The following is a 25,526-nucleotide window of genomic DNA, read 5'->3' as shown; positions in this document are numbered from 1 at the left end:
TTTTCCTATAAAATAATACAAGTAATTTTATGTTCTTCCTTTTCCTTTCCTTGTGTGCTTGATTTAAATTTAATACTTTGTTAATAATATAATCGATATGCTCTCTTTGTCCTTTAATGTTACTGTTTCCATTTTTTGTTTAATCCCTTTTATTGAAAATTATCAATGCAAAGATTTTATATAAAAAATAGATTTACATACTTCTTGTATTTTCAATATTTAGTATTTGGCTTAAAGGAATTGCTTTTTTTTTTTTTTCCAGGTCTTCAAAGAAAATATCTACTAAAAAGGACAAGGTATAGTAAAATATGAATCAAAAATATTTTCCTGTAGTTAGAAAAAATTATAAAAGAGTGGAAAAACAGAAAATCCTTCTTTGTTGTAGAGACATTTACTTAAAAATAATTTAGAAACATTGATAAAATTAGCCTTTTGACAAAAATCAGTTCTTTTGACAAGTGTCTGTGTTTTTGCTCTGATAAAAAGATGGATATTTATCACCTCTGTGCACTGAGCATATTTTACAACTATGTTGGAGACACTGTGAAATAGCATTACTTATTTGTAGGTCAAAGAGCAGCTTAATTCTGTGGATGACCTCGATGACTTAACTCTGGCACCGGAAACAGCTTCTGAGGATCGCAAGTCACTTTACCCTAACTGTAAGAATACCCTGAGGCGAATCGAACAACTTGGCCCGGAGAGTAAAGTTAGGACCCCCGTATGACTACACAGACTTTTTAAGTTATCTGGCGGTAACCTGTGCACACCTAGTACTGCCCCACGGAGCACGGATACGTTACAGTCCGCTGGGTCTTAGAAACCTGCTTTGTGTTAAAGCAGAAGCAGACGTGTTTTGCGCTGCCAGCCAGGGGCTGTGACCATTCCCACTCCCTGTGCTTTCTATGACTCTGCTGCTCCTACGCCTTCACCCAAGGTCAGGTTATCACTACTTCCCTCCTAGAATGCTGAAATCACCTCAGGACTTTCTTCTCTGCCGTTCCACCTCCTGGAACCTTGGTCTACACCGCAAACATGATTACTAGATAGTTCTTAAAATTCAGGTCTTTGTTACCTCCTTGCCTAAAATCCAGCTCCTGCTTCTCGTAGCTCCATGGTTAAAGGCCACAGTCCTCTGGCTTCATCTTGTTTCCTTTTATTACCCTTCTTACCACATGAATTTTAGAATCATCTTGTCAATGTAAAAAAAAAAAAAAGTCTGCTAGTGTCCTGGAAATGAGATGTAGATTATGTTGAATCTGTAGATTAATTTGGGGAGAATTGACTTCTTAACAAAATGGAATTTTTAACCCCGAACAAAGTTCACTTCTCCATTTATATAGGTCTTCCTTGATTTTCTCAGTAATATTTTAAGAGTTTTTAGTGTCTGGGTCTTTCCATCTTTTATGTTTACCTGTATTTCTTATTTTTCAGTGCAGTTGTAAATAGTGTGTTTTTATTTGTTTGTTTGTTTTAAAATACTATATTTTAAATTTTAGTTTCTGATGATAGAAATACAGTTGATTTCTGTATGCTGAGTCTGTGCCCTCCAACCTGGCTGAACACATTTATTAGTTCTAGTAGCCTTTTTATGGATTCTCTCAGATTTTCTACGTAACCAAAGGTGGTCAAGATTTTTCTTCTTTAAACTACTGTCTTACTAAAGATAGTTCACACTTAAGACTTGCAGCCAATAAATACATTCTCTGTCACAGCTAATCAGCTCTGTCACTGTTGCAACAAGAGTAGCCATAGACAATACACAAGTTAATGGACGTGGCTGTATTTCAGTAACACTTTATTTACCAAAGCAAGCAACCCAGCCCACAGGTTGGAGTTAGCTGACTCGCACCATGTAATCACATTCCCCGCTGATTAGCAGACAGTTTTACCTCTTCATTTCCCATCCAGATGTCTTTTGGTTCTTCATTTTGCCTGATTGCACTGGCTCCAGTACAGTGCTGAATAGGAGTAAGAGAAGCCACTCCTGTCCGGTTCACCACATTCTGGGAAGAGCATTCCGTTTTTCACCATTGTGTATGGTGTCAGCTGTAGGGTTAGCACGGATCTTTGTCATAGTGAAGACGTTCCCTTGGTTCCTAGTTTGCTGGAAGTTTTTTATCAGGAATAGATGTTGAGGTTTGGCAAGTGCCTCTTTTTATCTGCTGACATGATCATATGGTTTCTTCTTTAGTTTGTTAATATGATGAATAACATTGATTTTTACGTGTTAACACAGCCCTGCATTCTTGGGATACGCCCCACTTGGCCATGATGAATTATCCTGTATTGTTGGATTTAATTTGCTAATGTTTTGTTTAGAATTTTTATCTCCATTTTCATAACATTAGTTTTCTTTCTTGTAATACCTTTGTCTGGTTTTGGACTCAGGGTAATGTTAGTTTTATAGAATGAGGACATAGTTCTTCCTCTTCGTTTTTCGAGGAGACTTTGTGTGGAATTGGTATTAAATTTTCCTAAAATATATGGTAGAATTCACCAGTGTAACCATTGGGACTGGAATTTTCTTTGTCGTAAGGTCTTTAAATAGGACTTTTGTTTTGGTTTTTAAGATATAGGGCTTTTTAGCTTATTTGTTCTTTCTTAATTGAGCTTTTGTAATTTCTCTCTTTCAAGGAATTTTACCCACTTCATCTGAATTGTCAAATTTATTTGCATAATGTTCATAATATTATTTTGTCATTCTTTTAATATCTGCAGAGCTTAGAAGAATGTCTTCCATGTTATAGATGCTCAATATCCATTTGTTCAATATATGGATGAATGAATGTGAAAATGCACAGTCCTTTATACACAAAAATTACTCATATATTTTGTTTCTATGTTTGTTTTCTTCCTAATGCAGATTCTGATAGGTTATTGAAAATTGAGGATCCAGTTCATTCATTCAGATCAATAGAACTGAAAGAATCTGACTGTGCACTACTTACAGGAAAAATTAAAGAAATGGAAAATAAGGTGAACTGGCTACAAGCAGAGCTGTTGAAAACAAGAGAAGCAAAATCACAGTTAAAACTTCAAAATGTGGAGTGGGAACGACAGCTCTGCAGCATGAGGTACTGAATTTCTTGGTTTTAAAGAAATATTTGAACTCTATATTTACTTTAATACTGTAGGTATGTAGGAAAAGTCTTAAAATTGCTAACTTACCTTTTGGGATTTTACAGGGGAGAAAATTTCATTAATATTGTGGAATATGAGACTCTTGGAAATAACAGCTATATATATATACACACACACTCATTCTATATTTCTTTAAAAAAATCTTTGGTCCTTATCTCTCAATTGTCCTCCAGAAAGTTTATGTTACTTTACATTCCCACTTGCAGAATTATGAAATGACCATTTTTCTCAAGGCAGAAACTTCAAAAAAATTTATGCAGTTTGACTCTTAACATATGAATGGATGGACTAAAAAGTAAAGTGGAAAGTGATTACTGGTTAGTTTCTTCAGCATCTCTCTCATGCAGAGATAAGATCAGTTCAAAGGTCTGTGCTGAAAGCACGGGTTACTCTTTATTTCTTAATTACTTAATAGGGATCCTGCCTTGTACCAAAAGGGATTTAAAAATGATTTACTAAAATAAATAATATTCAACAAGGTAAGTTCAAAGTGCTGCAAAAGAAGAAACATAAAGTGTAGGGCATCAGGGAGTAGACTCCCCAGCCTCGCCTTGGATTATGCTAATTAGTGGGTCAGTGTTCTGGAAAAGACATCTGCAGATGTTACCTTCCCCTGGAGATCATGTAGGAGTCCCTGTAATATCTCATGAAGTTGAAATTTTATTTCTCATGAAATTATAAACCTGTTTCTAAATAGCAACTTCTCTTTTAATTAATAACTAAATTCTCTGTCCTAATGAAGGAGTAATTTATGACTATGTGGGGGGGAAAGGGTAATTTTCAATTCAAACCTTACTGAATAATTGCAAATTTTCTTTCCTACACTATTGACCAGAGTTACTCTTGACTGAAACTCAGTAGCATTATGTCTTTTCATTGCTACTTTTCAAATATATATATATATATATACATATATATAGTCTATGAAGAGATTGAAGTGAGGAATTTAAAATGTGAGACTTAAAAATGAAAAAAAAAATTGAGAACATAGAAATTCCATTGGGGTAATAAATCAGCATGTGAAGAACCAGATCATAAAATGAACTTTTTATTTTCTAACAAAATAAATTTTAAGGTAAGCATATTTCACTGCAGATTAACATTAGAACAAGAAACAAAGAAGAAGAAAAATGCTTATATATTATATGAAAACACTAAGGATGACTTAAAAAGAAAAGAGAAAGTGCAATGAGCAAGTTTCCGCGAACCAAGAACTTGAAAGCACTGCCCGGACACTAGAATGCAAACGGAAGAGCATAAGGAATAAACCAAACCAGGTAAATTAGTCTTAGGTGAAAATTGCGTATCTCTAACACTGTTTCATCAATATTATTTATAATATTCTTTTGAATTTATCTGTATTTTCATTTAAAACAAATAAAAGTTATCTCATCCTAAACATGAACTATGACATTTAGAGCTTAACTTACTAATTTCTTGATGTTCTTGGCATCTAATAGATGCTCTGTGTCTTTTCTGAATGAAGGAATGAAAGTTAAATTGAGCTTAGTCATTAACATAAGGATTGACGGTTTTGGTCCATTCAACAGAGTAACAAGTCTAATTCAAATCCATGTGTTAATTCTGGCTTTTTGAAGTTAAAATCCAGGCTGAATTGCCTTGAGACTGTGATGGAATTGGTTAAATGCCTTATAAGGAAATTTTCTTTCACTGGGATTTCAAAATTTGTAGATACCGACAGGAATATGCAGAATAGATAAACAAGATTTTACTGTATAGCACAGGGAAATATATACAAGATCTTATGGTAGCTCACAACAAAAAAAATGTCACAATGAATATATATATGTTCATGTACAACTAAAAATTGTGCTCTCCACTGGAATTTGACACATTGTCAAATGACTATAACTCAATTTAAAAAGTGTTAAAAAATTTTTTCTTTCATGATACTGCATCCTTTGTGTTTTTGCTCTGTGATAAATTTAGCTGTCATATATATTAGAATTTGAGTTATTTATGTGCAGTAAAGATCCCTGTGCTTAAAAAGGCTACTTCTTTTTAACAGTTTAAAAAATTTTTTGTTTAAGATTCCCCTCCTGACCTTTTTTTGACTTTTTTTCATGGTATAAAACCCCAAACCTAATGAAATATGTCTCCAGGTTTTAGAAGAGCAAAATGATGCTGAGAGACAACTTTCTCGAGAGCAGAATGCCAGAGTAATACAAGATGAAATCCTGGCCCGTCATCTTTCCCAACAAAAGGAGGCAGAAAAGACTAACAAGAAAATGAATGCTGAGGTATTTTCTTTAGTCATCTTCAAACACGTGTGTGTATGAATTTGTATACTTACATAGTTTAAAAACCAATACTATAGGTATAGAAAGTATAGAGGGTTTTAAAAGCCTATATATGTAAATATATTTTCTGGGGGTTTCATTTCTGGTTCATTGGATAAAGCAATATTTTGAATTCAAATCCATTTGCCTGCAAAAGTGACATAGTGACATTCAAGATGGCCTCATCCGAGGAGAGGCTGTTCATATTTCCTATAGGAATTGATGAACTTTCCATGATCTCAAAACTGTTGCTACTAACAGCAGGCATTCTAGTTTCTAGCAGTGATCTCACTCCTTTGATAGATGAATGGAGAGGTTACTTTATCATTTCCACTGATGGTAAGGAGGAAAAAGTATAGCCGGTTCAGAAACCATAGTCTGGGTGTCGTTCTCCTACGTGTGATAAAAAGTAATGCTCTGCTCCATGTGGTATGCGATTTCAGTACAAGGAGCTTTTGAATATAGTGACATACCATAATCTATACTTAGTGATAATTTATTGATCAGTATTTTATTTTTAATAAAACAGTTCACTGTATTTCCCTGCTACTTCACATCCATTACTGTTATAAACACCATGAAGAAGAAATAAAAATTATTGCAGAAGCAAATAGTCTCCTGATTTTCTAAGAAGAGCTCTGTAAATTTGAGCTTCTTTACCTTTAGTGTATTCACCATTAGGGAAGTAGAAGGCTTCTCTTGTGTTTATATATTTGTCCTAGAGAAGTAGTGTTGGTTTGGTGTAAGAGTCAGAGAGTCAGAAGACCTGGGGGAAACCCTGCAGCTTGCTTGTGTTTTTAACCCTTTATTCCAGAATTGTCACAGCTAACTGAGTTAACTGATGTTTGTAGACGTGCTTAGTACAGTGCTTAGATTTATCACTTATCTGTAGATGTAATTCTTATAACTCGCTCTAAAAATGTTAGAAAAGGAGAATATTTATGGAGTATTCTCAGGAAAAATTTTTTTAGGAAATTTAACCTGTCCAAATATATACAGAGCTAAGGCTCTTACTTTGGGGGCAGCAGTAAAGGTTAAATGTCAGATATAATTTTTAAGTGTAGTCAGATTTATTCATTGTTTATTTTAAGCCTTTTGGGTTTGTTGTATTTCAGAGAAAGGCCTTCTCAGTTCTGAGCTTCTTAAATATCCTTTTGTGGTTTCTTTTTTACTTTCATGGACTCACTGTCTTTAATTAAATTTTTAAACTTTTGGGGATTTCTGCTTGTTTAAAGTTTGAGATTTGTATCCACCTTAAGTTCTTCCAGTTGGATACCCAGATATTGCAAACTTTTTGTTGTATAAACTTAGAGATTAGTCTTTCACTTCAAAGGAAATTATGATATGTCAGTTTATTGAGTACAGTTCAAAGAGTAAGAGATAAGGGGTTTCACTTACAGGACACAAAGGATTTTGAGCTGTCTGACCCAGAAGATAACAGCGAGGTGCTTCCTCAGCAACTTCCTGAAGCTGAACGTCAATTCCGTGGCCAAGAAATTGAGCTCCATCCCAGGAGAGATGCTCTTAGACCAACGACGTTGGTATTTGAATGTGTGCATAGAGACCGAGGCCAAGCCCAGCGTTCAAACAAGGAAACTGAATCCTTGTCTCAGAGCAAACAAGGGGAAGGCAACAGATACATTGGAAAGCAGGCGTTCTTGGAGGAGAGAGTATGTGAACTAGAAAGCGAAAACGTGTTGCTTCGACAGCAACTGGAAGCTGCTCAAAGTGGGGCCAAAAGTAAAAAGACAATACTTAATATCCCAGCGCCGTTTCTGGATCACCTGGGAAAACTTGAAGCCATGAGCAGACGAGTTCTGATGCTGGAGGAAGGAAACAAGGAGTTAATCGATGAATCCAGATGTTTAAAGGACAGACTGTATCAGTATGTAACGGACAGAGCAGAAATGGAAGTAAGTACCCAGAAAGGGAACTGATTTTCAGACTTCCTCAAAGAAAGTTCAAAGTAGTATCCGATGAAAGCTGAGTGTTGAAACTAGTTGAATATAAAAAATGTGTGGGCTGTAAATATGTACATTGTAAAGCAGCCTAAAAGCATGCCTTGTATCCAGCAAACAAAAGTTAGGCCTGAGAGGTGCTTTACTTAGAGTAAAGATGCCGTGTCACCTGAAATTCTAAGAGATTAAGCTGTAAGTTGTTGACAGATACAGGCAGGTCTTAGTAATTTCCTCTTATACTGCCCAAATCATTTTAATCTTCCTGTCACCACATTTTAGTGTCGTGATGAAGCAGATAAATGAAATGCTCAGACCTAAAATGAGTATTTTGAAATTAAGATTCAGTTGGGTGAACAAAAAAAGTAAAAGAAAAAAAAGAGAGAGAAAAGATTCAATTGTGTGGATTACCTTGACAGTCAAATCCAGATTTCCCAGATGAACTGATGTGTAAACACTGTATCTTGCAGTACTTTTCGTTCAGTAGCTTTTCATATATTTTTACTTGATATAATTTTATTTGTATTCATGTCAACTGGAATTAAATTGAAATATTTCCATCTCAAATTATGTATTGTTACGACCTCGCCACTCCTTAAAGGCATCTACTTTTCATTCAGCCATAATTTGAGACAAATGTAAATTTTAGCAAAACTGTTTGACTTAGTCTCCCCTGTTCTATTTATAATTTACTTTGAACATTTTTTTAAATAATCTGCTCACAATTCTCAGTTCAAGGCTCAGTTACTGTCATTTGGATGTAAGTTTGTCCAGTACAGAGGAACTGGAGCGCTCTGTGATGTACGAGTTTGGCATTGGGGTCCCATTTTCAGACTGAGGAGGAGCAGCTAAGAGTCCTGAGTGGCAGGAAGGGAGTGAGTGGGAGGGGTGGGGGGAGCTGTAGGAGCTGCAGTCCAGGAGGCAGGGGAGGCCAGGTTGTCGCGGGTGCCCAGAGGCCATTGGAATAACCTCATTTTTATTGTGAGATAGGAGTCTGTTGGAAGGATTTAAACACCAGATTGAACATGTGAAGGACTCTGAACTTAGCCTCTAATGAGAAAGAGGGAGAGTGTTCCACAGTGTGGAACTTACCACCACTCATCCCACCCACACGCCCATTTCTGTTTGAGACTTCAGTGGGGGTAAAGCTTGGCCACTTCCTGGGAGGGGCAGGGAATGGCTGGTGGGGCTGCATCCATTGTCTAAGTTAACTTACTATCAGTAAGGCAGGAGGGTCATGCCTTCTGTGTCTTTAATGAAATTTAGTAAACAGGAATGTGTGCCTGTGAGGAAAAGGAGGTGAATTGATGTCTGTGGGGATAGTTCTCAAAGTCCATATGTTGGAGTTATATATTATTAATGTAACTTAATGATAAGGTGACTTAAAAATCAGTAACAGAGTTCTCTCTTTAGGCCTGTATGAGACAGCTTCAGCAAGAGCTGACTGACACCCGAAAGAAAGTGTCCATGTTGGAAGCTTCCCTGGAGGTGACAGCACATCATCACACTAACTCAGAAAATGAGACACAGGACTCAGAGAGGAGGTCACATCAAGCTGCGAACCCAGTACGTGTGAAATCTAGCACGTCAGCCGTGAGTGCAGCGCAGAGCATTGCAGGACACTAGCTTCTCAGGGACAGCTTTCTTTTGTATCTTCATTATAATTACACTTTTATTATCTTTATAATGCACTTGTTTCTTAAACTTTGACTTTCATTCTGCCATTTCTTTATATATTTTTTCTTATGATATTTACCCTTAGAGAAGTTGAAAATTACACACCTTTCCCCACAGAAGTTAACTTTTTTTCCCTACTAAACAGTATTTTTTAGTGATCTCTCACCACGAGGCAAGCTAGATAAAATCAGAGGATAATGTTTCATGGCATGTTCCAGAAAATTGTCATAACGCATCTTCACTTTTGTGAATGGATATAGAATCTGTGTGTATTTACTTCATGGATTTCAGAATACCTTGTGCAGAAAGGTCATTATACTAACCAGTTGAAGTTAGACATTGCCTTCATTTTCTCTTCGTTTTAGACATGTTGTCAAAGCATGGAGGAGTTCAGATCATGAATGTACACCCAAAATAGACAATTAAGAAAATTGTCTAGATCCTGCCTTTGGATTTTTTTTAACTTTATTGAGATATAATTCACATATTATAGGGGGGATTGCATAACTCAAGTGGTAGAGTGCATGCTTAGCGTACACAAGGTCCTGAGTTCGATCCCCTGTACCTCCTCTAAAAATAAAGAAGTAAAACCTGATTACTTTCCTGCACCAAAAAAAAAAAAAAAAAATCACGTATCATATAAGTCACCCATTTAGGATGCATAGTTAGTATCTCCTAGTATATCCAGAGATGTGCAGCTGTCACCACAGTCAATTTTAGAACATTCCCATCAACCTAAAAAGAAAGCCTGCATCCCTTGGCCATCACCCCCAGCCCGCCATCCCCCTCAGCCCCCGGCAGCCACCAGGCTGACTTCTGTCTCTATAGATGTGCCTGTTCTGCGTGTTTCCCATGGATGGAATCACATGCTGTGTGGTCCTTCATGATTAGCTTTTTTCATTTGACAAAACGTCTTCAAGGTTCATCCATGTTACAGCGCTTGTCAGTATTTCCATTTCTGTTTATTGTCGAACATTACTCGGTTGTGGGGCTGAACCGTTTATCTATTTATCAGTTGATGGACCTTTGGGTTGCCTCTGCTTTTTGCCTATTGTTAATAATGCTGCGAACATTTCTGTCCAAGTTTTGATGTAAGCATGTTTTCATTTCTTTGGGGAATAGACTTAAGAATGGAAATGCTGTCATATGGGTCATACGGTAACTGTGTTTAACCTTTTGAGGAACTGCCATACTGTTTCCCAGGGTGGCTGCACCATTTAACATTTTTATCCACAGTGTGTAATTCTCCCAGTTTCTATGCATCCCTGTCAACACTGGTGATTAGCTCTCCTGGTGGGTGTGAACTGGCATCTCATTGTGTTTTGATTTGCATTTTTCTGATGACTGAGAATGTTGGGGATCTTTCCATGCGCTTATCCATTTGTGTATCTTCTTTGAAGGCCTGTCCAGGTTTTTGCTCATTTTAAAATTGGATTGTCTTTTTATGATTGAATTGTAAGAGTTCTTTTTGTATCCTGGGTGCAAGTCTTTGATCAGATGTAGGATTTTCGAGTATTTCCTCCTATTCAGGAGATTGCCTTCTTACCTTCTTGATGGTGTCTTTTGAAGACTAGAAGTTTTTAATACTGATGTAGTTCAGTTAATCTATTTCTGTCTTTTACTGTCCTACCTAAGAAACAAGTGCCAGATCCAGTCATGAAGACACACACCTGTGTTTTCTTCTAAGAATTTTGTAGTTTCAGCTCTTTCATTTTGAGTTAATTTTGTATGTATTGTATGAGGTAGAGGTCGAATTTTGTTCTTTGGCTTGTGGATATCCAGTTGTCCCAGTACCATTTGTTAAAAAGACTATTATTGTCTCATTCAGTTATTTGACACTCGTATTGAAAGTCAAATGACCGTAAATGTGAGGGTTTCTTTTAGATTCTCAGTGGTGATGCCTTGATCTATGTCTGTCCTATGCCGGTACCAAGTCAGATGTTACGAGAACTCTTTCCGAGTCATCTTGCATAGTACCAGTTGTTTTACATAATAACAAAAAGTCAGTGTCATGGGGTATCTGTAACTACTTCTGTGGAGATCTGCTGCTTCCTGAAGGGGCCTGTGGCCAGCTTATGCCTTGCTGACTCTGACATGACTCTGACAGAAAGTAGGCTTGCAAAGATAAAGTCCATCCCTCGCCCCCATTCAGACCTTTAGTTTCTCACCCTTGCCTCCCACTTCACTCCAGTTTCCATCAAATCATGGTCACAGGATCTGCTCACTCAGTCTGCAATATACTTCATTATGTTGCACTCATTATAATTCATAGACTCATCCATAGGTTTCACTATCTAGAGGCAAAAGATTAAGCCTGGAAAAGATTAATTCAACTTTCCTCTTTGGAAGCCTCTCTAATCCATCATCTTGCGGTTCACGATCAAGTCCTCTTTTGGCTTGGTTCTTGTGTGTAACACTGGTGCCGATCTTGTTCTTGGTGTAGATCCTGCACTCTCAGCTCCCTGTGTCTACCTCCTTTTACTTAAAAAGAGAGATGCCTAGCTGTAATCTATAGCTGAATGCATAATTAATGAAATAAGTATTTCATCCCATCCAAGGAAAATTTTTCAAGAGTACAGCTGTTAAAAATTAGATAATATTCAATCAGTTTATCAGAAACAGATAACAGACTAGTAGTTTGAATTTCAAAAGTTCAAAGCCACTCTGTGTGATACGGAGAAGCATTGTGCTACAACATGAAGCTGAGACAGTCCTACCTTCCCTTACCAACCAGCTTTGAAGTCAGGTAAAGGAAAAATTGTATTTAATTTAAATACTGCTAAAGGACACTATACTTATGGTTCCATAATATTTTATTTTCTCTCTGAGGAAAGGAAAATGAAGAGTGAGTGCTAGATTAATAAATTCTCAAAGCTGCCTGTCTCTTAGAAGTTCAGTTAATTGAAATGAGGTAAAAAGTCTGATTTTGGTAAACTGACTGTTTCTAGTTATTTTTCAGTTATTAGACTTCAAATCCTATGTCTCCTTGCTTACCAGTCTTCCTTACCCTCAAAGTTGAGGGGAAATTGTGAAATACATGTCAATTTGTAAGAAACTGTGATTGGGGGGAACTCTGAAGTACCTTCCTTCTCACTAGTTCTGAGGTCTTTCTTTCAGCTACCTGCTGCTTCTCATCAGCACTTTGTCATTAGTAAGTTAATCTCAACGTTTGTTATATTCCAGTTTATGGGAAACCAATTTCTACTATATTCAAGTTACATTTCTTACTATCGTTTTTCATCCACTTTTCTGTTCATCTGTTTTTGCCTAACAAACTCCCCAAAGTTCAGTGGCTTAAGTAAGCATTTATTTTGTTCACAACCTACACTTAGGAAAAGTGTGGCCAAGACAGCTGGCCTCTATTCCTCTCAGCTTCAGGTGGGGCAGCTCGAAGGCGGGGGGCTGGAATCGCATGCAGTTTCATCCATTGATGTCTGATGGTTGATGTTGGCGTTGGACTGTGGCTTTGGTGGGGCGGGCAGGTGGACCACCTCCCCCGGAACACCGAAGCTGTCTCTGTGGCCTGAGCTTGCCCTCATGAGACTGGGTTCCAGGGTTAAGAGCGAGGCAGAAGCTGAACTGCCTTTTCAAACCTGCCCTGCAGTTCACTCGGTGCCCCTTTCACCGTTTTCTGTTCTTTACGAGGAGGGCACTTAAGGTTGGCCCCCATTCTACCTTTTTTATGGAATTAACTTTGAAAATTTATGGAGACATTCAAAAACCAGCATAATCTGCTCACTAGCCACAATGTTTTCTTATTGCTTCCATACGAGAAATCCGTTTACCCCACTCAGTCCCTGAGCAGGTCTCGGTCACTGTGGTGGTAGGCTCAGGCTCCAGTCCAAGGTCTTACTTTCCCATCTTCACCGGATTCAGGTAGGGTGAGGTTCCTGGGCATGGTTTCTGGAGTACAGCCCCTTGGGTACACTCCTCTCAGTGCTGAGGCTTGAGGATAAGGAGACACGGGTTATTCGCCACCACACACCCAACATTCTGCTAAACTGCTAAGGACTCCCTCACTCACAGATACAAGATGGGAGGCACACTGGTCCGTAGCAGTTCTGAAATGCAGCCTGATGCTGGCTCTTTGATTAGGACTTAGTCCTAACCCTGGGAGGGGTTCTCCTTCGCTGCCCTCTCTGAGCTCTTTGTTCTGTCCCTTTCATGAGCAGTGACCTGTGTTTGCAGCTGAGTAGTTCTCTCAAGCCAGCTTCCTCCTTGTAGACCTTCTAAGAAAAACCCAAAGGCCTCTTCCTGTTTTGCACTGTCTTTGTCTCTTTCAGTCCAAGCTAGCAAGCAGTGTTTTTGCTACCACAGTTCTCTTTAAAACTTTTGAGTTTCCTGTGAATTTTATTGGGGTTCATGCCATTGGAAAAGCTACTCTCATGTCTTTTTGAGATAAACTTCACGTTGGGCTTCCTGTGAAGCTGTTGTGGGACCATGCCTTTGAAATTCTTATGCTTTTAAGATCTTTAAAGGAATTTGAGGCGGCACCTTAAATCTTTCCAAGGTCTTAACAAAGTCTTGGCTTCATCTTTAGATTGTTTTCCTGGCAGCAGCCTAGATTTGATCTTAGCCCGGAAGCCATTTCTCTGCTTACCCATTTATGTGACAGTTGGGCATGTGGAGATGCTTTAAATGGGATACAGATATTTGAACCCAGTGAATCCTGGTTCCTTTATATTTAATAATCTTTTTGTTTGTTTTAGCTTATCTCTCATTAATTTTACTTTCAGCTGTTTGGTAGCGAGTCCCGTTTCCTCCGGTTTCAGTGTCATTTTCTTCCCTGGCCTAGAAGCCGTCAGTCTCAGCCCTTCAAGAGCCGTCAGGCTTCCACTAACAGTCTCGGGGACACTTTGGATTTTCACTCTTACTCTTCTCTACATCTGTTCAGGTTTCACCTACCTCCAGGTTCAAAGGCATCCTCACATTTTGGGTTCTTTTTTAATGGCTGTGCCCCATTTTTAATATCAGTGTCTGTGCCAGTTATTTATTGCTAATAACTTATATAATAAACTGCCTCAAAACCTGGTGACTCAAAACAGCATCTGCTTGGTTCACAAATCTGTGTTTAGACAAGGCTCAGTGGAGCCAGCTCATTTCTTCTCCACTTGGCATCAAGCGGGCACTAGAATAATCTAAAGGCTTGTTCATGCTCATATCTGGAAGTTGGAGCTGGCTTTGGTTAAGGACATTCCCTGGGGTCATCAGCTGGGACAGCTGTGTGTACAGGGACTCAGTAGGTGGCCTGGGCTTCACAACGTGGTGACTGGGTTCTAAGGGTGAGCGTCCCTACAGAGTGAAAGTCAGAAGCTATGTAGTCTTAGAAATCACACAGCAGTGCCCCCACATTCTGTCCCCTAGAAACCAGTTGACTGAGGCCAGTACATAGTTCAGGGGAGGGAATTTCACAGGGGAAGTGTCAGAGATGTTTTACAACCACCAACTCCGCCTGCCTTGTCTTACCAAATAATCCTTCTATCTGAAGGAAAGTAGTTCTTCCCAAGTCAGTGTCACTGAAATTCCAGCAAATTTTTTTTGTTTATTTTTGTGTATATTCTCTTGTTTTGTGGAGAGCCACAAAGGATTACAAGAATTAAGGCTGTTTTGTTTGTTTGTTTTAGAAAAATGTATGGATCACCTTACTAAACCACTACACTAGGAGATGGATTTCTCCTTAACTCTGCAAATCATTCATTGCTGCTTGGAATGCAATTCAAACAAGCATAAAATATTTGTGGTTCAGAGAAAGGCTTATGGCATGAGAACCCATATTTGTAAGATGTATTAATTGCAGTCATTTTTTGAAAGGCTTGTTTTGGGAGGCATTTATTAATTCAGCCCTAAGTAACTCAATATGATCTCCCTAAAACTTTAAAAATCATGGAGAGTTTAGACTTGGGGGAGGAAGGGGTAAGAGATTTTCTACTAAGAGGTGCCTTGTGTCATTTTATGTAGGAAAGACATGAACCAATTACAGAGAAGAGTGAAATCAAGTACAAATGTATAACAAAGACGATGACAGTAAACAGTATTGTTTTGTGACTCTTGGTGGTTTGAACTTTTTTCTTGATTTTCTGAGTAATTTGTGTTTCTCCATTCCACAAGGCAGATACCATTTTATTGTAACTGAATTTATTTCAACCTTTGATGCTGGGTTAGAGTTAGGCTGTTCTCAGTCTGCTAACCTCATTACCAAACAATTTTATCTTCATGCAGAATGCTGATCTTCCAGCAGAAGTGAAATCTACATCTCCAGTACTTCTCCATCTGAGTGCAGAAACTCAACTTTTTCTAAAGGAGTTACTATCTACGAAAGAATTGCAAAAGAAATCTGACACGCTAGAGGAGGAGAAAAAGAAGTTGGAAGAAGAAGTAGTGCACCTCAGGCATCACCTAAAAGTGAACACAGTGGAACGCAGTCCAGTGGAGCAGTACAAACGGGAGACTGAGGAGCGAGCAAGATGGGATGTAGTAGAAAAACTGAAAGAACTCAGTCAAGTCATGCGGTACAAACAGGAGACTGAAAAGCAAGCAAGACAGGATATTGCAGAAAAATTGGAAGAAATCAGCCAGTTCTTACAGGTGAAGCATTGATCTGTAACATGCTCTAAGTCACTTCGCTGAGAATTACAGTTCTGATGTGTACATTTTATGTGTTTCCTCTACTTCCCAGATATCAGTTTGTTTTGTAGATTTCTGGAAGGAGGGCCGCATTTGTTACTCCCTTTAAATTCAGTTTCCATCATTACTATCACTAAATTTATCTTTCAGAACATCTCTCACTAGAGAATCACTTTTAAGACCAATTGGTGTAAATCAAGATGACTAGGAGGAAAAGAATATATTGTGATTCAAATACTGTACCACACTCTTGGATTACTCTTAGGTTGTATTGTTCAATTTTTAAAAGTTTAGATTGATCCTATTATTCTTTGAACTATCACATTACATGAGTAGTAATATAAGAGTGATTCAACTTTAATTTCATAATCCAGATTTAATTCACTTGACATTGATGATAGGTATTTTAATGTTCAGCGCTTTTTTCACACTTAAAATTGCTCTCTGAATCATTGACTCAAAACTAAAGGGAAGAAATATAGTGTAATTACTCAGGTTATAATTATTTTTAAAATTGTATCCTTTTAATTCTCTGTAGGCACAAGCAGTTTCTCAAGAAATCTTAAGAGAGTATAAACGTGCTTCAGTAGGTCAAGTGGAACACAAAGTTAAAGGTCTGGAGCCTGAACTGAAAATTGCTAATGAAAAAGAATTGGAAAAATACAGGCAGCTGTACCTGGCAGAGCTAGAAAATAGAATGTCATTGGAAAGTCAACTAAACTTGTAAGTCAAAACGTAGAATTATAGGAAATAACTTAGGTCACTAATTTGCCTCTAAGGCATCATTCTTGTTGAGCCAGGTTCCTGAGGTGAGCAGCAAGTGAGAGCTGACTAGATAGATAGTGTGATTTTGGAAAATGTTAGTAAATGAACTCCCCTTTAAAATGTCAGTCCAGGGCAGTTTGCATCTCGCTGCCTTTTGTTGCTTTTACATGACTTTATGTTTTATATTTGCATATATTTAACCTGATCTAGTCTTTAAGCTAGGGGTTTTGCAAACTTTGTAATTTAGACAGCCATATTATCACAAAATTTCTAGCTGAAATTCCCATAAATAGAAATGTTAATGAGTTTAGAATTAACTGTATTTTGGAAGAGTACAACTTAAACCCAAGGGGCCCCATTCTGGTGTTTGGTGAATTTACTTTCTTGATTGTGATATTTGGTGTCACCGCTCGTGGGCGCTGAGATGAACTGCTGTATCCTTCTAAGTTTGTCTCCGCTACGTCAAGGCATGCTTGGGAAACAGGGAAATTAACATCGGGGTGAAGGGTAGTATAGTGGTTCACAAAGTGGCTAAAAAGAATATGGTGGCCTGCCCGAGGGGGTGTGTGGTTGACAGAAAGGGCAGGTCCCAACTCCGGTGACTGAGTAACAGTGTTACAAGCTACACGTCTCCCCGCTATCCAAAAGTAGAGTGTTCCTATGAAAGCTGTCGGTGTAAAGCAAAGGGGCAGTTACCTTAGGACACATCTTGCTGGTGGATGCATGAAATAAATATGCATAAAGCACAGGCGCTCACAGACACAGTCCAAAGCGGTGGCGGCGTGATGCCGGGATACTGAGTGTGGTTCTGGGGAAGGAGCTCGGTGGGGCCTCTCGCTGGTCGGGGTGCTCATTGCCCCTCTGATGGCTCGGGCTAAAACAAGCACCCAGTGCTATTCTGGCTTTTTGCTTTTTTTTTTTATAAAAGTGAAAATCCACTTGAGGTTTTTTTTGGTTATGGAAAACAGGTGCTGATGTAGACCCCTGGTAAAAGCAAAGTAACAAAGTGAGCTTTGGGACATTGGGGGACACTTGAAATTGCCCCTGGCACTGTCGTAGTACTTTCCCACCATCGACTCTGCCGCCTGGTGCCCCCCAGAGGTGGTGGCTCTAAACTGTTCCTCAGTGCCGCATGCTTAATGTCTCCCAGGTAGTGAGTGAAATGTGTATATAAGAGGGAGTGAAAGCAAATGCTTGAAAATGGCTTTAAGGGATGGTGTAGTTTTTATTTCTAAACTGGTTTCCTGAGGGTGAACATGTCTAGATGCAGCCAGTGCAGAAGGCAGCGGGGATCCTCTGGGGGGGCGTCTCCATCTCTGATTCTCCCCACTTTGAAGTACTTGTTAGTTAAGGGCCCCCCAGGCATATACGTCCTTCTTTAGGACAGTTTTAAACTGTAATTGTTTACAGTAGGTCTGCGCTGATGTATTTTTGGTGTCAAAACAGTTTAATGGGAGAATCTGTTTACTATTATAGCAACTTTAGAAATACATATCACTTAGGAAGAAAATGAAACGAATGAAATCTGTGCTTTGCGATCCTCGCAGGGCTAATGAGAGGCTGGCAGCAGTGAGCACTGAGCTTCAGCTGGAGCAGCAGCACCAGAGCTCCCTCCTCGGCTCTGTTCCTGCACGGCCTGTTGACGGACCGCCTTCTGATGAAAGTTCTAGTACTAGCCTGGAGCCCGAAAGGAGTCTTACTCGAAGAAGGAACTTCAGGAATTTTTCAGATCCTTCAACTAGCATGAGCGATCTGTTCAGGGTTAGTTATATTATCTTTTTTCCCTTGGGTTTCAGATTTCTGATACAATTCTTGTTTTTAATTTGATGAAATTCTGAGTTGTTTATTTGACTTCTGCACACTAAGTAAAAGCCATAATTAATTGTGCTAATAAAGAAAGGAGACAGAAATTTTATTTTTAAAGTCCCTGGACTTGTAATTTTCAGGAGACACCTGTCATTAACTTTATTCAATAAATGGAACTAACCTGACAAATTTTAGATTTCTTAAAAAGCTCCACTTTAAATTCTATTTTAGAAGTTAAGTATTATTGCCTAATAACTAGAGATACACTTTCCAATGTTTGGCTTAGTTTCTGATTGATTTCGGTTTGGCATTAGTTCATAGTCATTTTCAAGTTTTGTTACACCCCAGTTTTTCTACCCCTAAGCATAAGTAAATAATTGGCATTGAGATACTTAACCACATACAGATGTTTTTTATTTAAAGTAATCCAAGATGAATTCTTTTTATGAATTCAATAAATTTGTAACACTAAAAACATTAAGTTCTGTTTTTAAGTTTAAAACTTTTATCATTTTCTTCTGTAAGAGTACATCCTTAATTGCTATTTTACTTATAGCAGTTATTTTAATTGTTATAAAATGTCTTACTGAGCAATTGTAGAATATTTCTAAATACGTAGTCAAGTAAAGCAAATATTTAAATTTTTAAAATGAAGTTCACTTATGTCTCTGTCTTTCCCTCACCTGTTAGGAATACCGAGGTGGCAATGATAGGGAGTCTTTAAATTACAAGTAGTTTTCATTGTGTATCGTTGTTAAAATAGCCATTTAAATCGGTGCGATTTGGTTTATGGTTTGATGGTGTTTTCATGATCTTCCTGATGCAGAGAAGGGTAGCACGGGCCCTTGTTAAGTGAGGTCTCAACCTGTTTCTTCTCACTTGGCTCATGTCGTAATAAATCAAAGAAGAAAAAAGCTCAGGTTTCGTAGACAGTGTTGTGGGTAAATTGAGTCTAAGTGCTTCAGAGTCATGAAACCAGACTGCGTGGTGTTAAAAAAAAATGCATGGCTAACACTTCTGTCAGCGGCTAAGCATGATGCAAACTCGAAATGTTTTCATTAGTTGTCACCAAAAAGTCGACAGTGGGTCACTTTACAGGATGATGGTGGAAGAGTGTGAGTGCAAAAGCAATGCAGGAGAAGACTCCTGAGGACAGTTTTTTCATTTGATGTTTTTGGAGGAAAGAGGTGTCTATTTTTCAGTACTTCTAGGTACACTGGAAAATGATTTATTTTAAACTCAGTGTTGTAGTTCCAAGGTACATGTAGTTCTTCTGTGGGGCCGTGGGGCCGAATCATGCTAGGTTTGGCAGGGAGGTTAACAAGCCCCGCTCTGTCTGGGTGCAGAGACACGGCTTCCTCAGCACTACCGGGCACCTCACAGGAGCTATTGTACAGTTACTGTTTACAGATTTCTTAGTCAGACTTAGAGAAAGAAGATGCCTTCTGGAATTGCTAGGGATGTAATTATTTCTGCTGGGAAAACATAAAGTAATGCTATGAGAGGTGTGAACATACTGTTTAAAATGACGAAGGGATGGGTTTTTGCATGGGGATTAACAAAAGAACAGACTTGCAGAGCTTTTCAGCTATGGTTCTAGAAAGCAAAATGTTAAAAATGGCATTGGGATTGACTTTAACATTCTCCTTTATTTGCAAGGTTTTAACATTTTGGACTGTTACTAACTGTGAAGTTCCAGCTTACTCTGCATTTTTTTCTAACTTGACAGAACTGTTGCTCTAAGTCTGTGATTTCAGTCGTGCTGGTTGTCGAAGCAAGTTTTTTCCAGCTCATAACACTTGGGTTTATTGCCTCTCTTACTGCTGCATGAAGTACAGCCTTGTCCCTTGATATCGTTGTAGTGGTAACAGATGGACCCGGTATCTGTTTTGCTAATTTTTACCCTCAGATTTCACATTCTAGTTTATTTCTGGGATGTTTTGTCCTACATGTCAGAAGCAATTTTACAGTTTTACTCAATTGTGTTATTTAATTATATTACTATAAAATACAAAAAGTTAAAATTAGCCTGAGCAGATACATCACTGTTAGATTTTCTTGCACATAGAATTGTTTTCTGAGAACTGAAAACTTAAAAATGGATTCCAGACAATATTATAACAGGCAAAATTTCTGTTTTAAAGATTTTTTATGTTCAAGAGTTTTTAAGTATTGGTGTGCCTAACATGAAGCATGGCCACAATAGTTAATAAATGTCCTTCAAATCTATTTTAAATTGGAAGACTAAATTTTACACTGATTTTGGACTTTTGGTGCATTACTGATACTTTCAAACTTTTCTAATGATTTATTTTAAGTAATTTTTAAACTTCTCAAATGTCCATTCAGTTTAGCAGCCCTTTTTCTTAATGGGACTATACCAGTGCACCAGAGCTAAAACGATTAATATTCCTAAGACTTTAACTTTTTACATGACACAGCACTGCATCTCAGCAGAATCTGGTCACATTTCTTTTAAAAGTAGGCTTCCAAGGCAGGGCACGTCCACTCTGAATTTTAATTCGAATCAAACTATCACATTAGTTAAGCTCACTTCTCATAAGGCGGAGATAGAGTTCAGTAACCTTGTTTCTGGTGTCAGTTCTCTGCTCTGTGGAATCCCTCCTGCCCTCATTTCATTTTGTCTGAATGGACAAATGAGGAAGCGTGTTATCTTTTGAAAGACAATCACTCAACTTCTTCCAGTTCTTTTTCTTTCATTCACTTTTTTCTCTGTACTTAATTTTTTAGCTCCTTGATCAACAAATTCTTTCTCATTTCTTTTCTCTGCAGCAAAATACATGTATTTAATAGTTACAAACTGACAAGTGTCATTTCCTTCATACATTAACCTATTTACAACAGGATAATGAATCAAAGTGGTTAAATGACTTGATTTTATTACATTTCTGGAATTGTACTTATTTTTATAACATTTAAAATAAGAATGATACCAAATTTTAACTTAAAGTTATCAATAATCTGAAAATATATTCACTTTGGAAATGAACGTCTGTGTATATGTGTGCAGCCAGTGTGTTGTTATCTAATTGATCTCGGAAAGAGAGGGCAGCATTATCTTCCAGCCTGTGACCTCAGTTTTGACCTCAATCCTGCAGTGTCCCCAGTGGGACCTTCCATTTCTATGGGACATAGACTGCAAACTGCCAGTTATGAGAGAATCCTCCTAATTAAAAACCATTAGAGTTGAAACTGGCTGATACATTGTCTTCCTGTGTATGATTTTCTCACCTTTCTGTGTTTTTGTTAAATGGAAAAGTTTAAGTAAAACTGCAGGTGCCTTCTCCTTATTAACGTTGGACTTCAGCCCACTTCCACCATCTGGACATGGGGGTCCTCACCTAGAAATAAACATAAGGGTCTCAGAAGTACCTACTTAGGAAAATAGCTTTGCAGAGGAAAAGGTAGTAATCTTACATTCAACTCATGTAAAAGTGTGATCTACATTAATGTTTATATGAAATTATTTCGGTAAAGGCTTCTCCCTTCATCTGTTAGGCGTTTTTCATTTCACAGGACCCGCCTGGCACTGTTGTCACGTTGTTGATGGCATAAGGCCTCTCCAGAATGCTCTTGTCAGACAGTTATGGAAGACAGTCCCTGAAAATACTGGCAAATGGTAGTCCAAAATCTTGTCTTTGCACCTAACATTTACAAAGGCCTCAGCTCTCGTGTCGCTGTTATCACCACAGTGTTTATTATGTTCATGTACTATTTTAGACCCTGTTTAGTGAGCGGGTGACTTTTATAAGATTTTAAAAGAACACTCTAGATGGGGACACTTGTAGTTTGAAATGTCCCCACACATTTCATAACTAAATACGTAACTAATTAAGTCGAGTTTCAAAAAGTTGGCCCTAATTTCTAGAATGGAAACAAATTTACAGTTAAAGAATTATGTATTGTTTTCCTTGTTTCTGACTCTAGGAAGTTGTGAATCAGAAACCAACTTTGAAAACTGGCACTAGCCTCTCCTTTTCTTTTCTTCAAGCAGATTTTCTGATATAAGTATTTTAGTCATGTACAGAGAGCAAAATACATTTGTTTAACTTGTTTGCCAGTAGAATTTTCACTTGACATTATAACAGAACCCTTTTTTCATTTTATGCATCTACGATTCTGTGCTAAAAACATTAGCATAGAACAGACCTTAAAATTTTAGTTTTCTAAAAGTGCAGGAATGGAAAGCTCACTTTAAGGAAAAATCCATTAACGTTAAAAAAAACTAAACTTTTATAAAGGGCAGTTTTTCTGAGAGCTGCAAAGTAATGTATTCAGTGTAGAACATGACTTGAATTGTTTAAATATTTGTGCTAATAAGATCAGGCATCGCCCTCTGAGATTATGTGTATCCAACAGGGCAGTGTTTACTGTGCTTTCCATCAGGGGAATCTAAATAACCTTACAGATATATGTTCTCTATTATCTAAAATGAAAGTAAGTAGGAATTTATTTTATTCCTGTGATTGTTTTTCTATTTAAGCAACCCCCAAGTTAGGTCAAGTCTCAAAGTATTATTTAAAAGCCACATTTCATAAGCTAGCTGTCATTCCTATGATAGTGTTTCTTGTTTAACTTAAACATTAAAAATCATATTTGACTTATTTCAGATGCGGAAGAAGTTGGAGAATAATATAGCTAGAGAATTAAAAGAAGGTATGTTGCCAACATTTCTGAATTAAATTTAGACATTGATTTCCGATCTACACTGTAAACAGTAAATGGCACCTGTTTCTATTGTTTGAATAACATACTATGTTAAATTTTTTCCTTACACATAGCTAATGAAAACTGTCAAAGCTTAATTTCATTCATAATGATAAATACACTGATTCCTCATTTATTCCTCGTGATCCATAGCTTTAAAAAAATCTCAAGAAGTCTGTGTTCTATGTTTTTGGCTGTGCCCTTCCTCTCCTGTTGTCCCTGTGGGCCTGTCACCTGTGCACAGACCTGTTCTCAGAAAGCATGGAGGTCATCAGCTTCTCGAGTTTCTGGTAGTGACTGAGGCAAAAAACCCAGACTCAAGCAATCACAGTTCATGTACCTGTCCCCTGGTGGATGACAATTAATTTCCTGTCATTCACTTTGTCACTGGTTAACATTTTGCCCTCAGGAAAAATTCCAAATTCCTTAGCTTGGAAGAAAAACACCCACATCGATTTGGCTCTTGCCAAAGTCTTCAGCCATATCTCTTTACTCCCCTGCTCTGCCCCTGTGCTCCAGCGGCTGGTCAGACTGCGCCCAGCTCCGCGGGCGCCCTTCCTGCCTCTCCCTCCCACACTTTCTCCTCCTCCTTCAGGTATCTGCTTACACATCACGGCCACCAAAGAGGGGACAATATTGACACAAAGCTGGACGTCCCTTCTGAGTGTTCCAACTCTGCCCTCTTTTATACCTGTCATGGCATTTATGTCTCTGTACCGAAACTGCCTGTTCATCTGTTTCTCCAGTTTACGGTACAAGATCTTTCAGGGTGGACTCTGTCATCTTCATCTTGTGGTTCCAGTGCTTGTCACAGTGCCTTAGCACATGGTTGCTGAGTAAATGAATGAAGAGTGAGAAAACCAGGCGCTCTGATCCTTAGCCACAGGAGCAGTTAATTCAACATGCAGCCCTGGGCAAAGTCTAGAGTAGTAATCTTGGGTTTTGTGTTGTAATCGTATATAGGTATTTTTCATTCTTCTTAAAACTTAGAAAAGTCTCAGCTTTTCTTAAAAAATAAACTGACATTTAGTTACCTATGAAGTATTTTAAGAATCTAATTCTTTCACTTTCTTTCCAGCTGCTATTGAACTTGAATCTAAGTCCTACAGACTCTCTTGTAGGCTTAATGGACAAGTCAAGTCTAAGTCAAGATCTGGTTTCGAAAGCACGTGAAGAACATGTGGAGATGATGAAGAAAAAGTGTCTGATCTACAAGATGAAAAGTAAACATTTACCTGCTGGGCTGTTTGCCTCACATTTTAGTTACTTCCCGTCAAGATATTGACACTGTTTATTAAAGGAAAATATTTTATATTATATGTGCATGATTAAAATTGATGTAGTATTCTAAACCACATTTGTCTGCATCTGATTAACTTTTAAGCAGAGGGAATAAAACCCAGCACTTTGGAGCTTTTGGCAGGACCAGGAGAGGGCAGGCCCAGGTGTGTGCAGACCCAGAAACGGGCAGGCCCAGCTGAGGGCAGGCTAAGGAGAGGGCAGATCGGGATAGTGAAGGCCAACGTGAGGGCAGGCCTAGGTGCAGGCAGGCCCAGGAGAGGTTAGGACCAGGAGAGGGCTGGACAAGGAGAGGGCAGGCCCAGGAGAGGGCAGGCCTAGGTGAGGGAAGGCTCAGGAGAGGGCAGGACCATGTGAAGGCAAGTCCAGGAAAGGGCAGGCCCAGGATAAGGCAGGACTACGTGAGGCAGGGGCTGAGGTGGGCAGTCAGCATGGGCCCTGCAGGGCCTTGTACTGGGTGGTTCCTGCCATTTCTTCCCCAAGTCCTGGGGTCGCAGGTCTGCCTGGGGCTGTTGGGCTTCAGGCCGTCCACCAGGCTGAAGGCTCGTGTAGTGCTGTTGAGTGTCTGTGAGTGTTTAATTGTGGTGAGTGTGTCTTGAGGTGCGTGTGTGTGTATCTGAGCGTGTGGGGGGTTTCTGGGTCTATCTGAGCCTGTTACGATCTCTTCCTCAGCCTAAGATCCTCAGAGAAGTTGTCTCACAAATGCACCCACAAGACAGGGCCAAGCCGTTTCCCCGCGCAGCGTCTGCAGGCGATGCCCCGCCCTTCGTGTGACATCAGGGCACCACCCCCGCTGACCCGGGATGTGCCCCAGAGGTGGTGCCCCTTCTTGGGAGGGGATGCTCAGTTAAGCTCAGCTCCCTTCTGCTTCCAGAAGCAGCAGTGACTTGGCTCACATTCAACAGCAAGTCCAAATCGCCTCATTCTGGAGGTCATGTGGCCAGGCTTCCTGGGGCCAGCGTGTGACTCAGCTCGAGAAGACTGGGGTGCACCCCGCCCATCACAGCCCTCGGGGCCGGCCACATCGCGCCATTGCCCACACTGCAGGCGCGCTGGCCCAGCAGGTGGGTTCTGTCCCCCAGCTGCCTGGCCCGGCCTCCTCGGGGCGGCTGGTAGCTTTAGTGGAAGCACAAGCTGGAGAGGGGGCGGTTACAGTCGGGGAGGGGTCACGAGCAGGGTCTTGTCAACGTCATCCTGGTCTTGCCCACCCATGTCACCCAGCTTGGCC

General features: G+C 39.1%; 1 protein-coding gene across 1 annotated transcript; it reads left to right on the top strand.

Annotated features, from left to right (window-relative positions):
- The first annotated feature begins 2,842 nt into the window (after positions 1-2,842).
- Positions 2,843-24,356, top strand: LOC141575408 (ankyrin repeat domain-containing protein 26-like). The gene is made up of 10 exons (XM_074354482.1): positions 2,843-3,077; positions 4,240-4,421; positions 5,268-5,405; positions 6,845-7,357; positions 8,813-8,965; positions 15,296-15,661; positions 16,239-16,423; positions 18,013-18,226; positions 22,903-22,948; positions 24,078-24,356. Exons 3-10 carry the CDS (start codon positions 5,394-5,396, stop codon positions 24,170-24,172), a joined length of 1,584 nt encoding a protein of 527 aa, XP_074210583.1. The 5' UTR covers positions 2,843-3,077; positions 4,240-4,421; positions 5,268-5,393; the 3' UTR covers positions 24,173-24,356.
- Positions 24,357-25,526: the final 1,170 nt, after the last annotated feature.

Source organism: Camelus bactrianus, chromosome 28 (assembly GCF_048773025.1).
Source record: "Camelus bactrianus isolate YW-2024 breed Bactrian camel chromosome 28, ASM4877302v1, whole genome shotgun sequence".
Classification (NCBI taxonomy): Eukaryota; Metazoa; Chordata; class Mammalia; order Artiodactyla; family Camelidae; genus Camelus; species Camelus bactrianus.
Note: the sequence above shows the minus strand (reverse complement) of the source record. Positions and strands in the feature narration are given on the sequence as shown.

Coding starts and splice junctions, on each gene's coding strand:
- LOC141575408 (XM_074354482.1), top strand. Junction 7,358..8,812: donor CGGACAGAGCAGAAATGGAA/GTAAGTACCCAG, acceptor TTCTCTCTTTAG/GCCTGTATGAGACAGCTTCA. Junction 18,227..22,902: donor GCATGAGCGATCTGTTCAGG/GTTAGTTATATT, acceptor GACTTATTTCAG/ATGCGGAAGAAGTTGGAGAA.